At 39.9% G+C, this 13,960-nt stretch overlaps 1 protein-coding gene across 14 annotated transcripts in view; it reads left to right on the top strand.

Moving 5' to 3' along the window:
- Nucleotides 1–13,960, top strand: part of BPTF (bromodomain PHD finger transcription factor) — a 137,697-nt gene that overhangs the window by 102,789 nt on the left and 20,948 nt on the right. For 11 of the 14 annotated variants that reach the window (XM_043905078.1, XM_043905073.1, XM_043905070.1 and 8 more), the window contains 7 exons: nt 189–340; nt 1,235–1,343; nt 5,414–5,631; nt 9,348–9,570; nt 10,314–11,248; nt 13,008–13,090; nt 13,400–13,625. In XM_043905078.1, coding sequence (XP_043761013.1) covers nt 189–340; nt 1,235–1,343; nt 5,414–5,631; nt 9,348–9,570; nt 10,314–11,248; nt 13,008–13,090; nt 13,400–13,625 — 1,946 coding nt within the window. The remainder of the gene's footprint in view (nt 1–188; nt 341–1,234; nt 1,344–5,413; nt 5,632–9,347; nt 9,571–10,313; nt 11,249–13,007; nt 13,091–13,399; nt 13,626–13,960) is intronic. The other 3 variants (XM_043905079.1, XM_043905077.1, XM_043905075.1) reach the window with 1 other exon arrangement.

Here is a 13,960-nt window from a genome sequence, read left to right as displayed (position 1 = left end):
ACATTTGCCAGATCATGCTGTTGCCATTACTTTTCATTTCCTTTTCACTGATTTCAGTCTTCGGATCTCACATTTTATGTAGCCCACTAAAACCCCCCGCCACACCTAGTTTCTCCTCAGAAACCGAGCAGTACCTGAGGTGTTATTAAAGAAGCAGTTATTAATGACTTCTTCGTCTTTTTTTTAAGGCGTTGTTCAAGTACAGCAGAAAGTCCTGGGTATCATTCCATCGAGTACAGGTACAAGTCAGCAAACCTTTACTTCATTCCAGCCCAGGACAGCAACAGTCACCATTAGGCCCAATACCTCAGGCTCTGGAGGAACCACAACTGCTTCCCAAGTAAGAGTCCTTTACAGGTTTATTTGATGTTAACAACCACATTGGTTGGAGTTTTTAGAATGGCCTCCTCCGGGATTAATCCAGCTCCTAATTGTTCTTTGCCCTTTACTTTCTCTGTGACAAAGTATTGATTTTTTAAAAAATCTGTTAGTTATATTTCTAGTGAACTGTCCATTTTTAACATTTTGTTAATAGCACATTAGTACATTTATGAATCATAAAGATTGCTTTTCCAGGATTTTACAAAAATGTTTCTTAATTGAAAACAGTGGGGAACACTGGATCACCCAGGAGAACATTCAGTACAACTAAGAAGTAGAGTGAAAAATACTATCCACAACCCTGAAACTAGGCTATCAACTGATACGAATGCATATTAGATACATCATTTCTTTGACACTAGTATTATGAAAAAGGTTTAATGTTTTGCAGACTTGAGAATGTTCTAAACATAACACTGAAAGTAATATGCTCCATAGTCTTTCTTTTAAAGTATGAAAGAGCTTTTGGCTTCTGATCTTGCTCCTGTGTTCTCTGGGTTACAGATAAGGATCGGCGCTCAGGAAAAATAGGACTCCTCATTTTCCTATGAGCAACTGTGGTGGTTATAGAGCAAGCTTTCCTGGGTCTTGTTCTTTTCTTTTAGTCTGTAGGCTATTCTTGGTGTCAGTGATGAGGAATGTCGTATGATCTGATTTAAATTCTATTTTCTCCCCTCAAAGTTTTGTCTTTATTCTGATGTTTCATATAATTTAATATGTAATGTCCAAGAGTCTCTGTCATTTCTGTAGACATGTTTATCAATATAGAATGTTTAAAGATCTCTGTTCCTGAGTCCATCATGCTCTAGTCTTTTAAAAACATTTAATTCCTTGTCCTTTGTGTCATTTGTAGGTCATCACAGGGCCTCAGATCCGCCCTGGTATGACGGTGATTAGAACTCCACTCCAGCAGTCAACTCTAGGAAAGGCAATTATTCGGACACCTGTGATGGTGCAGCCAGGTATTCATCCACCCCAGCGTTATCATTTTACATCTAAATAGCCAGTGTAGGAAATCTATAATATTCTGTATTTGGCACTCCACATATTTCTGAATACCAATATGAATTAAGATTTCAAAGCATACTAAATTTCTGATATATCCTGATAGATTTTATTTCATTTCTGGCATTGTCAGTAAGAGAAAAGCAGATTCAAGTATACTTGTTTAAAATGTTCTTAAAACCTCTATTTAATGGGATATATACATTGAAATCATTGGCGTAAAGAGAATGAGCAAAGAAATCAGTCTGTGTGGTAAAGGACAGATAAAATCAAAGAAATGGCTAAGAAGCATTTAAATGGGAAGCATGAGACAAAATTACAAAGGCAATCCCTGCCCTTTTTAATGTAAATGTTAAAGCTCAAATATTAAAAGTTGAAGCCAATAAAGACTGAGTGGAAAAACCTTTATGAGAATGTACCTAGAAGCAGATTACCACAAAAGGTTTTAAAAAAAAAAGACAGTTAAGGATACATGAAATAAAGGACAAAAAAAAAAGAAGGGGGAGAGAGAAGACATCAATAATCCTATTAATACTGAACAAAGTCAAATTCAAAATTAAAAAAAACAACAACTAGGACACAGAGGGTCATTTTATTTATTTTGGCTTAAAGCTAAAGATTGCAGTGAAGATGTAATGTTGTGTCTTTAAATAAGATGTCATTGAAGTATATAAAGCAAAAACTATTTGAAATCAAGGAAGGATTAGCAGAAGCATAATAGACCAGAACCAGACTGTATCAATTTTGTACCTTTAGGAATACACATTAGTTGCAAATACTTCTGAGCTGTTCCTATGAAAATGGTCTTAAAATGAGCCATAGGTAAAACCTTGATGAATTTCAAAAAGTAGAATATGTATAGGCTACATTTTTTGTAGTGAATCTAGAAATTAATATTAAGGTATTATACTAATAACTTTTATTTGCTTGGAATTTAAAAACATATGTTTTCAAAAGTAACTTTTATGTTAAAGAAAATGTATCATCACAGATTATCAAATAGCAATTAAGCCAGGCTTCAAAGTTGAACTGAGAGGCAAATTCATTCATTCAACAAATATTTGAGCACCTACTCTAGGCAATTGAAACATGTTGGTGAACAAAACAGACTCAAAAACCCATATTAAATCTTAATCGGAAGTTAGAAAAATATATAAAACAAGTCTTAATGAAAATAGGAGGAAGTAAAATAAATACAAGTAATAATGATTATAAGGCAGAAAAGGCAAATATTAAACTCTTTCTTTTGCAAGTCTGATCTTGACAAAAGGAAACAAAATGCTGGTTTACTAAAAGTAGGAATGAGAAAGTGCCATAAAAATAGAATGAACTAAATCTTTTTGAATAACAAGGCATAATTATATACTATGTTTATAAATTCCTAGTCTTTTTAAAAAATTGTTTTGGCCATGCCACATGGTATGTGGGATCTTAGTCTCCTAACCAGGGATCGAACCCATGCCTTCCTGCGGTGGAAGCATTGGAAGCCACTGGACCACCAGGGAAGTCCCCTAAATTTCAAGTCTTAATGACTCATATCAAGGAAAGAGATTTGGGAAGTTGCCATACTATTACCTACAAAAAAGAATTCTAGACCTCATGGTTTATAGGTAAAATTCTCTGAATTGGTTGGAAAACAATTTTCTTTCTTATAAGAAATAGTTTCAGGGCATAAGGGCAGGGGGTGGGATTGATTTTTTTTTTTCCCATTCATTTTACAGATTTAGCATAATTCTGGTATAAAACATGGCTTGGTATTTTTTTGAAATAGCAATCCTCTAAGGCTTAAGCAAAATTTATCCCAGAGAAGAGAATATGCTTCATTATTTCAGTTAATACTACAATGACGATTGATGAAATTTACTATTTGTGTTTAAAAATAGCTATCAGGCAGATAAAGATAAAGAGCAGATAAAACTCACGTAAAGAAGAAGAAAAGTTTATAGATGATAAGTGATAATAGACTTGCATATGTGAATATATATGACTGTGTCTGGTGTGTTGTATGAAAAGCATGGTGGCCAGTGGGGCTGGGGGTGCCCAGTGAAGATTCTTTGGAGTTGTGGTCAGAGAGATGGAGGGAGAGTGGATGTGTGCTGTGTGTGTGTTTGTGTGTGAGTATGTGCAGGTCAGCGTATCCCTGTGGTCAAAGAGATGGAGGGAGAGGGGATGTGTGCTCTGTGTGTGTGTGTGTGTGTCTGTCTGTCTGTCTGTCTGTCTGTCTGTCTGAGTCTGAGTGTGTGCTGGTCAGCGTATCCCTATTCCTACCACCACACTCGTTAACCTTTCCCGAGTGGATGTGTGCAGTGTGTGTGTGTGTGTGTGGATGTGTGCAGTGTGTGTGTGTGTGTGTGTCTGAGTGTCTGAGTCTGAGTCTGAGTGTGTGCTGGTCAGCATATCCCTATTCCTACCACCACACTCGTTAACCTTTCCCAAAGTCAAACATTCCCAAGATGGAGTAAAAAGTATTTTAAAATTTTTGAATTTGCATTTCAATGATCTAAAAATAAATTTAACATGTACATATGGGGGATCATCTGAATTACATCATAAACCAGTCAGTACCAACCCTTTTATCCATCTGTGTTTACGATGACGTTGTATCAGTACAAGATGATGAAGTACCTTTTCATGAACTTTTCTTTGAACTTCAGTACAAGAACATAGTGTTGGGGTCCAGAAGTTCTTAAATTCAGGCACTTGTCTACATATACTATACTATTTTTCGATTCATCTTAATGAATCAATGGATGACAATATCCAGGAAAAGTTTAGAAGAAAGAGAAAAGAAAGAAAACTTATCCTGCCAATTTTTAAAGCATATTTTACAAGGTACCAGAATTCAGGAGCATGCTACCAAAGGAAGCTAGCCCAACTGAAGAAATGCAGGCACTGTGATGCTGTCATACTATTTCTGGTTGCTGGAATATGTTACTTCAGTGACAGGGCTGGCAAAAGTTCAATGAAATGAGTATCCAGTGGTGGGGGGACTATGAATGAGTATAACCTTTCTAAAATTCAATTTAGTATTGTGTGCATACTGTGAACACAGTCTCTTTGGGAGGAGTTCATTCTAAGGAAATAATTAGAGGCACAAAAAAATTTATAAGCAGGGATTTCACCATGGTGTTATTCAAAAAACGAAAAGGGGAAAGTGTTCTAAGGGTCAAATTAGATTTAATTTTATACATAATGCATAATATTAACCACCAAATCATTAAAAAGTATACACAGAAATATATATGTAGACACAAAAGGACAAACAGGATGTGAACATAAAACTTCAGAAATATGATGTTATTTACTAATGAATTCAGACTTTGTAAGTATAAAACTAGCTACCAAATAATTACCGTTTGATTTTTTTTTCCAGTTTTATCAGGTTAAATGAGAAACAGTTTTTAAAGAAGATGATAGAGCCATTTCAATAAGACTTCATTCATTCTGTAGATAAGTTATTGAACAGTAAATATGAAAGCATTAGTTAAGCACATTACTTTAATATTGAGGATATAGGGGTCCTTGCCCTCTTGGTTCTCCCAAACTGTTTGGCAGATAGCTGTAAGAAAATCTCATTTATAAATATAATTGGCCCAGAATATTACAGATTATATGTGTTTTGTTTAAAAATTACATTAGTTAATTATGTGTTGTTATTTTTAATTTGTATTCCTAAGGAAAGACTGCCTAATGGCATTTTTTACATATTCTCTTCAATCTTCCGTATTACCATTTTGGCTTTAGAACACAGGAAGAACATTGTTTGTTTGTTTGTTTGTTTTTAACTCTTCTACAGACGGCAGGAGTGGGAGAGAGGTTGTCAGTGAGCTGCGTGAAAACAGACCCATTGACAAGTGGGTGGGCCCTGCAGATGTGGGTATATGACTAAAGGCATCTGTCTGTCGGCATCCCATAAGTCTTTTTGAAAATTGAGAAAATACATTCTTGCGAAGTGTTGAAAGATAAATCTCAACTCAGAGTACCACTCAGGGCACAGAGACACTCTAATGTTTTGCTATTTGCATAGGTGCTCCTCAGCAGGTGGTGACACAGATCATCAGAGGGCAGCCTGTTTCCACTGCGATCTCTGCCCCTAGTACTGTTTCCTCCACACCTGCACAGAAGGGGTTAACTTCAGGACCATCCACCCCGAGTCTGCAGCCTTCAACCTCACAGCCGCCTCGTCCCCAGCAAGGACAGGTGAAACTGACCATGGCTCAGCTCACTCAGTTAACACAGGGCCACGTAAGTAGTGTGACTTCCCTTTTAACTTTAGAGTGATCTTACTTACATCTGCTGTAAGTTTTAAAACATGTGCTTATTTTCAGAGGTTTAAAAATGTACTTGTTTTAAGAAATGACTACTTCCTAGAGTCAAAGAAAAGTACTTTTTAAAAAAAATTTATTTATTTATTTTACTTTACAACATTGTATTGGTTTTGCCATACATAGACTTGAATCTGCCATGGGTGTACATGTGTTCCCCATCCTGAACCCCCCTCCCACCTCCCTCCCAGAAAAGTACTTTTTTTTTTTTTTTGGTTATTTTTATTAGTTGGAGGCTAATTACTTACAGTATTGTAGTGGTTTTTGTCATACATTGACATGAATCAGCCATGGATTTACATGTATTCCCCATCCTGATCCCCCCTCCCACCTCCCTCTCTACCCGCTCCCTTTGGGTCTTCCCAGTGCACCAGGCCCGAGCACTTGTCTCATGCATCCAACCTGGGCTGGTGATCTGTTTCACCCTAGATAATATACATGTTTCGATGCTGTTGTCTTGAAACATCCCTCCCTCACCTTCTCCCACAGAGTCCAAAAGTCTGTTCTGTACATCTGTGTCTCTTTTTCTGTTTTGCGTATAGGGTTATCATTACCATCTTTCTAAATTCCATATATATGTGTTAGTATTCTGTATTGGTCTTTATCTTTCTGGCTTACTTCACTGTGTATAATGGGCTCCAGTTTCATCCATCTAGAAAAGTACTTTTTAAAGGCAGGATGTGATACCCCTCAACTGTCCAGAGTCCTGAGATTGTGTGCTATAATAGCAAGGTATTTTATTAGTTAACTAATTTGCTTGGGAAAAATAAAATTTGAGTACATTAGGCTGTTTCCTGCAACACCCAGTATTACTATCAGTTCTATCAGTTCTTCAGTAGTAATCCATAGAGTGAGTGTGGTTGCCATCAAAATCCTGAGAGAGATGTTTTAAAGCTTGACAAGCTGATTTTTAAAAAATTTATATGGAAGTTCAAAAGATCCAGAGTAACTGTAATACTTTTGAAGAAAAGGAGGATTTGCCCTATGTAGTAACCTGATCGGAGAAGGCAATGGCACCCCACTCCAGTATTCTTGCCTGGAAAATCCTGTGGACGGAGGAGCCTGGTAGGCTGCAGTCTGTGGGGTCGCTAAGAGTCGGACACAACTGAGCGACTTCACTTTCCCTTTTCACTTTCATGCATTGGAGAAGGAAATGGCAACCCATTCCAGTGTTCTTGCCTGGAGAATCCCAGGGACGGGGGAGCCTCGTGGGCTGCCGTCTATGGGGTCACACAGAATCGGACACGACTGAAGCGACTTAGCAGCAGCAGCAGTAACCTGATATCAAGACTTTAAATTATAGTCCTTCACTAATTAATACAGTAAGGTTCAGACACAAGGATAGGTAGACCAGTCGGTACAGAACAGTAAAAGAGGACCCATATGTGTATGCGGACACTTGATATATGACCTGGATGGCAGTGTGAATCATTAAAAGGACAGACTTTTCAATAAAGGGTCCTGGCACAATTGAATATATATGGGAAACCATGAACTTGAACCACAACCTCAACTCATAAGCTCAGCTCCAGGAAGATTAAAGTCCTGGCTGTGAAAGATAAGACTGTAGTAAAGATAAGACTGTGAAAGATAAGTACTGAAGGTAGGAAAGGCTTTCTTAAAGACAGAAAATACTCATCATAAAGGAAAAGATTTATAAATTAAACAAAATTAGAAGTAAGAACTTTAGTCCATCACACATAAAAGAGTGAAAAGAGTGAGGGGAAGGTATACATATAGCCAGCCAAGGATTGTTCTCCAGAAATGAAGAGTTATTACTACAGGTTAAGACGGAAAAAATCCAGATAACTTGGTAGAAAATAAGAATAGACACCCTTGATGAGAATAGAGGAACTCTTAAATGTCCACAAATCGAAAAAACTGCTGAACTTTGTTAATAATGAGGGAAATGTGTATTAAAACTATATATGAAGAGATTGGTATAAAGTAAAATGTCAGACAAAATCAAGAAATAGCAAAAACATGGAGTAGAATGAACTCTGATACACAACTGATAATAATGTAAATTGGTTTGGCCACCTTGGAAAACTCGGTACTTTCTAGCAAAGTTGAAGACACAGCATGCCCCGGGTCACAGTAGTTGCCCTCCTAGGTACGTTCTCTCGAAAAGTTCCTGTTCATCTGAGCGCCAGAATAATGGACATGAATGTATACAGCAGCCATCGATTAGATCAGTAAAGTGACGATGCCTTCCTACAACAACTGAAATGAGCAAACTCCCACAATGTAGAACTACACTGTTGAGCTAAATAAAGAAGCAAGTAACAAACAGACCTACATTATGATCTACTTGCCTAAGATTCAGAAACAGGCAAAACTAGCCACATTGTGGAGAGTTAGGGGGCTGCTGCATTGCCTTCCTGAAGGGGGCACCAAGGGGCGCGCTTCATACTCTTTGTAAATGGTACTCCTGAAGTCATGAGCCTGTGGCCCCATAGAGATCTGTACACACCTCAGTGGTCACAACACGATGAAATGCAGGTACTGTATCCGTGAAATTAGTGCTTCCCTCTAGGGCAAAAGGAAGGAGATTAAGATCAGAGCAGGTCACGTGCAGAGCTGCTTGGATACTGGCGATGATGACCTGAATGCTGGATTTATAGATCTTCACTTCATAATTATTCTTTAAACTATACTTTGTGTTTTATTTATGTAGTTTTGACTGTGCACACAAAAAGGATTTTAGAAAAGTAAGAGTGAATAAGGGGCTCATGAGTAAAAGTGCATGGAGCTGAATAAGTGAACTTTGTAGTATGAGTTTTGACTGTTGGAGATTTGGGATGGATTGGTTTTAGGCTTGCTTTCTAATTCTCCTTCTTGCTCCTGGTGGTTGAGGATTAATAAGTCCTGGACAGAAGTGGTAGTACATATGGAGCATTTAGATCCTGGTCCCCATTTTGGTGACAACTCAGACATTAGTGACCTTCCTCATGTGGTGTTTGCATTCCATGTGTAGAACCCTAAGCTTTCTATGCTTCAGCATACGCACACTCCATAGATCGTTTGGTACAAAGTGAAAAAACTAAAACTAGGACACCTGGGCTGCTCACTGTGTCTCACCTTGGACTTGCTCTCTAATTGTAGGCAAGGGACTTGAACTTTCTAACTTGAGTTTCCTAATTGGTAGGAAGAGTGTAGTAATATTTTCTCTCCCTACTCCACAAAGTTACAACTCTCTTGTGAGAATCAAATGAGGCATGTCTAAAGTATATATGAAGATGCTTTGAAAGTTACAAAATAATATGAATATAAATAAGGTGATTTAAACTCAGAATTTTGTGGAGACCTTAGTTAGTCATTTCAGTGCTCTTATTTCTAACTGGGAGATTTAGATCCAGGTAAGTTGTGTTACACATTGACGGATTCCTTGGCTGTCCATGTGCAGAACTCGGACTGGAACTCTGGACTGTTAATTCATGTTTTTTTCCACTAATCATCAGTCTTTTAAAATAAATATTGTTCTTTTAGCTTATCTGTATTTATCTTGGTACTATTCCATAGACATTGAAATACATAGTTTCATTATTTTAAAGGATCTTTTCAACATAAAAACAGTATACTTACAGATTGATGCTTTTTGTATACTCTTTACATGTTAGGTGTTTTTTTCTGTAGGGTGGCAATCAAGGTTTGACAGTAGTCATTCAAGGACAAGGTCAGACTACTGGGCAGTTGCAGTTGATACCTCAAGGGGTGACTATACTTCCGGGCCCAGGACAGCAGCTGATGCAGGCTGCGATGCCAAACGGTACCGTCCAGCGGTTCCTCTTCACCCCGCTGGCAACCACAGCCGCCGCCGCCAGCAGCACCACCACCACCGTCTCCACTACAGCAGCAGGTAGAACCTGGGATCGTCAGAGGTGCTGCTCGTTGGTGTCACGAGTTGCTGGGTGACAGAGGAGGCAGGAGGACTGGGGCACACCTTGGGAGGATGTGCCCCAAGCCGACGAGCGTCCACAGCTGACTGGTCAGCCTCACAAGAGCTCGACCAGGTCTCTTGCTCAGACAGACTCCCTGTCACCACCCCTCCACCCCTTTAAGAATTAAGGAAGGAAAGCAGGGGATGGTGCACAATAGTAAAGTACCATGGTGATTGTGCCCCTTACTCTGTACCACACCTGTAGGTGCTGATTGAATCACGGACTTGCTCGCAGGGCAGATGGGTCTGTCCAGCTCATAAGCTAGGGCTGAGAGCTCCAAAACCTGAGAGCTTCCCCCTGCAAGCTGCTGTCGTTCAGGGACCCCATGCCATAGGAGAGGGATATGGGTTGCTTAGCCTGGGCCACAAGACCAGACTGATGTCCAGACTGCGCTTTACTTTTGGAAGCCAGCCCTCTGGAGACTTAGCAAAATGTGTGGCGGGCAGCCGTGAACATGGCCAGGGTTCCTCGATTTAGGCGAGTCCCGACCAAAGTGTTTCTAGATGGAGCATTTCCCAAGCTTCAGTCCTCCGTCCTGAAATGCAGAATTTTCACCTTTAGAAAATCCCCTTCAAAAAATAAAGAAAATCCCCTTCAAATTCTTCTTAAACCACAGTCTTACGTTCTAGAGTCATAAATATTTGCTCTTGCTTTTTCACAGGTACAAGTGAACAAAGACAGAGTAAATTATCGTCCCCGACACAGGTGCAGCCAGCCAAAAGCCTGCCTCCAGCTCCGTCGAGCGTGAGTCCTCCAGAAGCCCAGCCTCAGCCTGCGCAGCCCGCTCAGCCTCCAGCTCAGCCTTCAGCCCAGCCCCAGCCCCAAACCCAGCCCCCAGCCCCAGCTCAGCCTGAAACTCAGACTCAGCCTGAAGTTCAGACCCAAACAACTGTGGCCTCCCATGTCCCTCCTGAAGCACAGCCCACCCAAGCACAGTCCTCCAAACCCCAGGTTGCAGGACAGTGTCCGCCTCAGAGTAATGTCCAAGGACAGTCTCCTGCTCGCGTCCAGAGCCCACCACAGATTCGAGTACGTCCATCGACGCCATCCCAAGTGTCTCCCGGACAGCAGGCCCAGGGTCAGACTACAGCCTCCCAACCGATTCCAATCCAGCCACATACATCTCTTCCGACACCTTCCCAGGGCCAGCCACAGTCACAACCCCAGGTACAGTCTTCAACTCAAACTCTTTCACCAGGACAAGCGTTAAGTCAAGTTACTGTTCCGTCCCCGCCCCGCCCTCCGCTCCAAGCACCGCAGCCTCCGCCCCAGGTCCTGGCTGTGCCGCAGCTGCCGCCACAAGTCCAGGTTCTCTCCCAGATCCAGTCACAGGTTGTGGCTCAGATACAGGCTCAGCAAGGGGGTGTGCCCCAGCAGATCAAGCTCCAGCTGCCCGTTCAGATTCAGCAGAGCAGCCCTGTGCAGACTCACCACATTCAGAATGTGGTTACAGTGCAGGCAGCCAGTGTGCAAGAGCAGTTGCAGAGGGTTCAGCAACTCAGGGATCAGCAGCAAAAGAAGAAGCAGCAACAGATAGAAATTAAGCGGGAACACACCCTCCAAGCTTCTAATCAAAGTGAAATCATTCAGAAACAGGTAAAGTTATTAAGTAAAAGCAGCATGTTCAGTAGCTTGAATGATTGTGCTGTGCATTAGACGTAGTGTTTGGTTGTGTTAGCTTTCCGTAAACGAGACACAGAAGTCATTGTTGCTTCAAGTTAGAAGCAGCACTGCATTGACCAAAACGTACACGTGATTTCTGGTTTGGAACTCTGTTGTGTATAAACAGCCAGGACTTACCGATGAAAACTACCCGTATTTTGGGAGAACCAAGATGGAAAGAATGGACATAGGAAGTTTAAGTATCTTTGAAACTTGAAGGTTTGACTAAGTTTTGAAGCCACTTGAGGCATCATGGCAATTTGTTTGAAGGTATTTGTAATTGTCCTTCCTTAGTTTGTGTGTGGAGGAGGAAATGGCAACCCACTCCAGTGTTCTTGCCTGGAGAATCCCAGGGACGGGGGAGCCTGGTGGGCTGCCGTCTATGGGGTCGCACAGAGTCGGACACGACTGAAGAGACTTAGTAGCAGCAGCAGTTTGTATGTAGACTAAGCAAATCTTACAGACACATTAAACTCATTTGTATTTCCAAGTCATAGCTTTGTTTTAAAAAAAAGAAGTTTTAAGTACCATTACTCCATAAGCAGAAATAAAAAGCAACCTTGTACAGTAGCCTCGTAGTGAAGTAAGGCAATTTAGATGAATTAGAGTTATTCTACTTGAAATAGTTTCATGTATAATAAATAATATCCTACACTACTGGAGAAAGCTTTCTTTGCATCTGCAGCTTGCAGTACTCCGCACTTATCAGGAGTTTGTGTGGATCTCAAGTGTTCCCATGTCTTGAGAACCCAGTTCCTGGGTCTCCGATTTTCAGTCCGTGAAGCTCACTCACCTTCCCTGAGCTTTATCCTCCTTAAAACTCTCTTTCCAGCCACGCAGGGCTATTGTAATGATTAAACTAGGTCATGTATATGAATATATATATAAAAAAAGGAAGCACTTTTTTTTTCTATTAAAATATATTTGACATGTGGCATTGTATAAATTTAAGGTGTATGACTTATTTGACACATTTGTATCTTATGATTGCCATCATGGCAATAATTAACTCCTCTGTCATGTCACATAATTTTATTTCTTTTTGGTGATTGGAATAATTTAAGATCTAGTCTCTTAGCAACTTTGATGATTGTAATACTGTTGTTAGAAGCACTCATTAAGCAGCAGAGGGATTTTGAAGATGTATGTAATAGTGTTATAAAACTAATGTCATCTGCGGTATTTTAAAATGCATTATTTTCCAGCTTTCAGTACTATATGGTCCATGAACTAAGAAGTATTATAATGAATCTCTTTGCCCTTACTTCTGTATAAGGTGGGGATGGGCTGGAATGGGGTGATCTTAAATGCCTGGGAAGGAGAACATAACATTCAAAATGTGATCAATGGAGGATGATAGCTGGGTTAAAATTACAACTGTATTAATTCTTTACTCTGAGACAGCTTAGTGAATTCCTTGTATCTCAGTATCTCATTTATAAAAACGTCCCTGCCACTCAGCATTGTCACAATGAAAGAACGAGGCAATGTCGAGTGCTCCCCTCGGTGCAGAGCTCAGTCCGCGGTAGGCACCGGGGCGTACTGTAGCTCTGATTTTATTTGTACTACGATATAAAATTCTTAGTTTCTTTGGGAAACACATACACACATTCAGATTTCTACTGTTGTTACCCCTGTGCTAACTTGTAGTCATTATAAAATACGCATTTTTGGATTTTATTCTGTCCTGAAGGTGGTGATGAAGCATAATGCTGTAATAGAACATTTAAAACAGAAAAAGACCATGACTCCAGCTGAAAGAGAAGAGAATCAAAGGTAGGGAGAAATGTTTATAACCCATTACACAGGCTCTCACTGTACATCAGTCTCTTCTCTTAAAGTGTGCACATGAACGAACACACACACACACACGCACGGGAGTTCTGAGTTTGTGTTTTATCCTGATTGGAGTTTATTAAATCAGAACACTCAGTACTAATAGATGCTTGTGACTGGTTTGAAGCACTCTTTGAAGCTCTCCAGTTCCAGAAAGTTTGTATCAACTATAGAGACATAGAAAAATTATGTCTTAAGCCTTTCGGAATAAAATGCCCAGCATTACATAGGTTGTGTATTTCTCTCTAGAATGATTGTCTGTAACCAGGTGATGAAGTATATTTTGGATAAGATAGATAAAGAAGAAAAACAGGCAGCAAAAAAACGGAAGCGAGAAGAGAGTGTGGAACAGAAACGTAGCAAACAGAATGCCAGCAAGCTCTCTGCACTGCTCTTCAAGCACAAAGAGCAACTCAAAGCTGAAATACTGAAAAAGAGAGCACTGCTAGACAAAGATCTACAAATTGAAGTGCAGGTAAGAAAGTATTTTCTACCCTCCTGGGTCCAGTGTTCAGCCTCGGATTTTACTCTTTTTTTTCCCCTTTGAAATTGTGATTAAACTTAAAATCTGAGTTTGTTTTCTAGAATTTACATTTTTGTTCCTAGAATAAGTAGTAAGCAGTGGAACATATGTCTTTTAAAATAAGATCGATGTTTATGTATACATGTATATTGTAATCTCTAAACTAGCCACTTGAAGAGGTTTAGACTTTTGATTAAAACATTTGAGGATCCTCTTGGCTGTAGTTCTTATTGTCTGCAACATAGTCTTGCCAAAAGTTGCCAAGTTTCATGAGAAGAGTAGACAGA

The sequence above is a fragment of the Cervus elaphus genome, chromosome 5 (assembly GCF_910594005.1).
Source record: "Cervus elaphus chromosome 5, mCerEla1.1, whole genome shotgun sequence".
In the NCBI taxonomy this organism is placed as follows: Eukaryota; Metazoa; Chordata; class Mammalia; order Artiodactyla; family Cervidae; genus Cervus; species Cervus elaphus.
The sequence above is the reverse complement of the archived record's forward strand: the minus strand, read 5'-3'. Positions and strand labels throughout refer to the sequence as shown.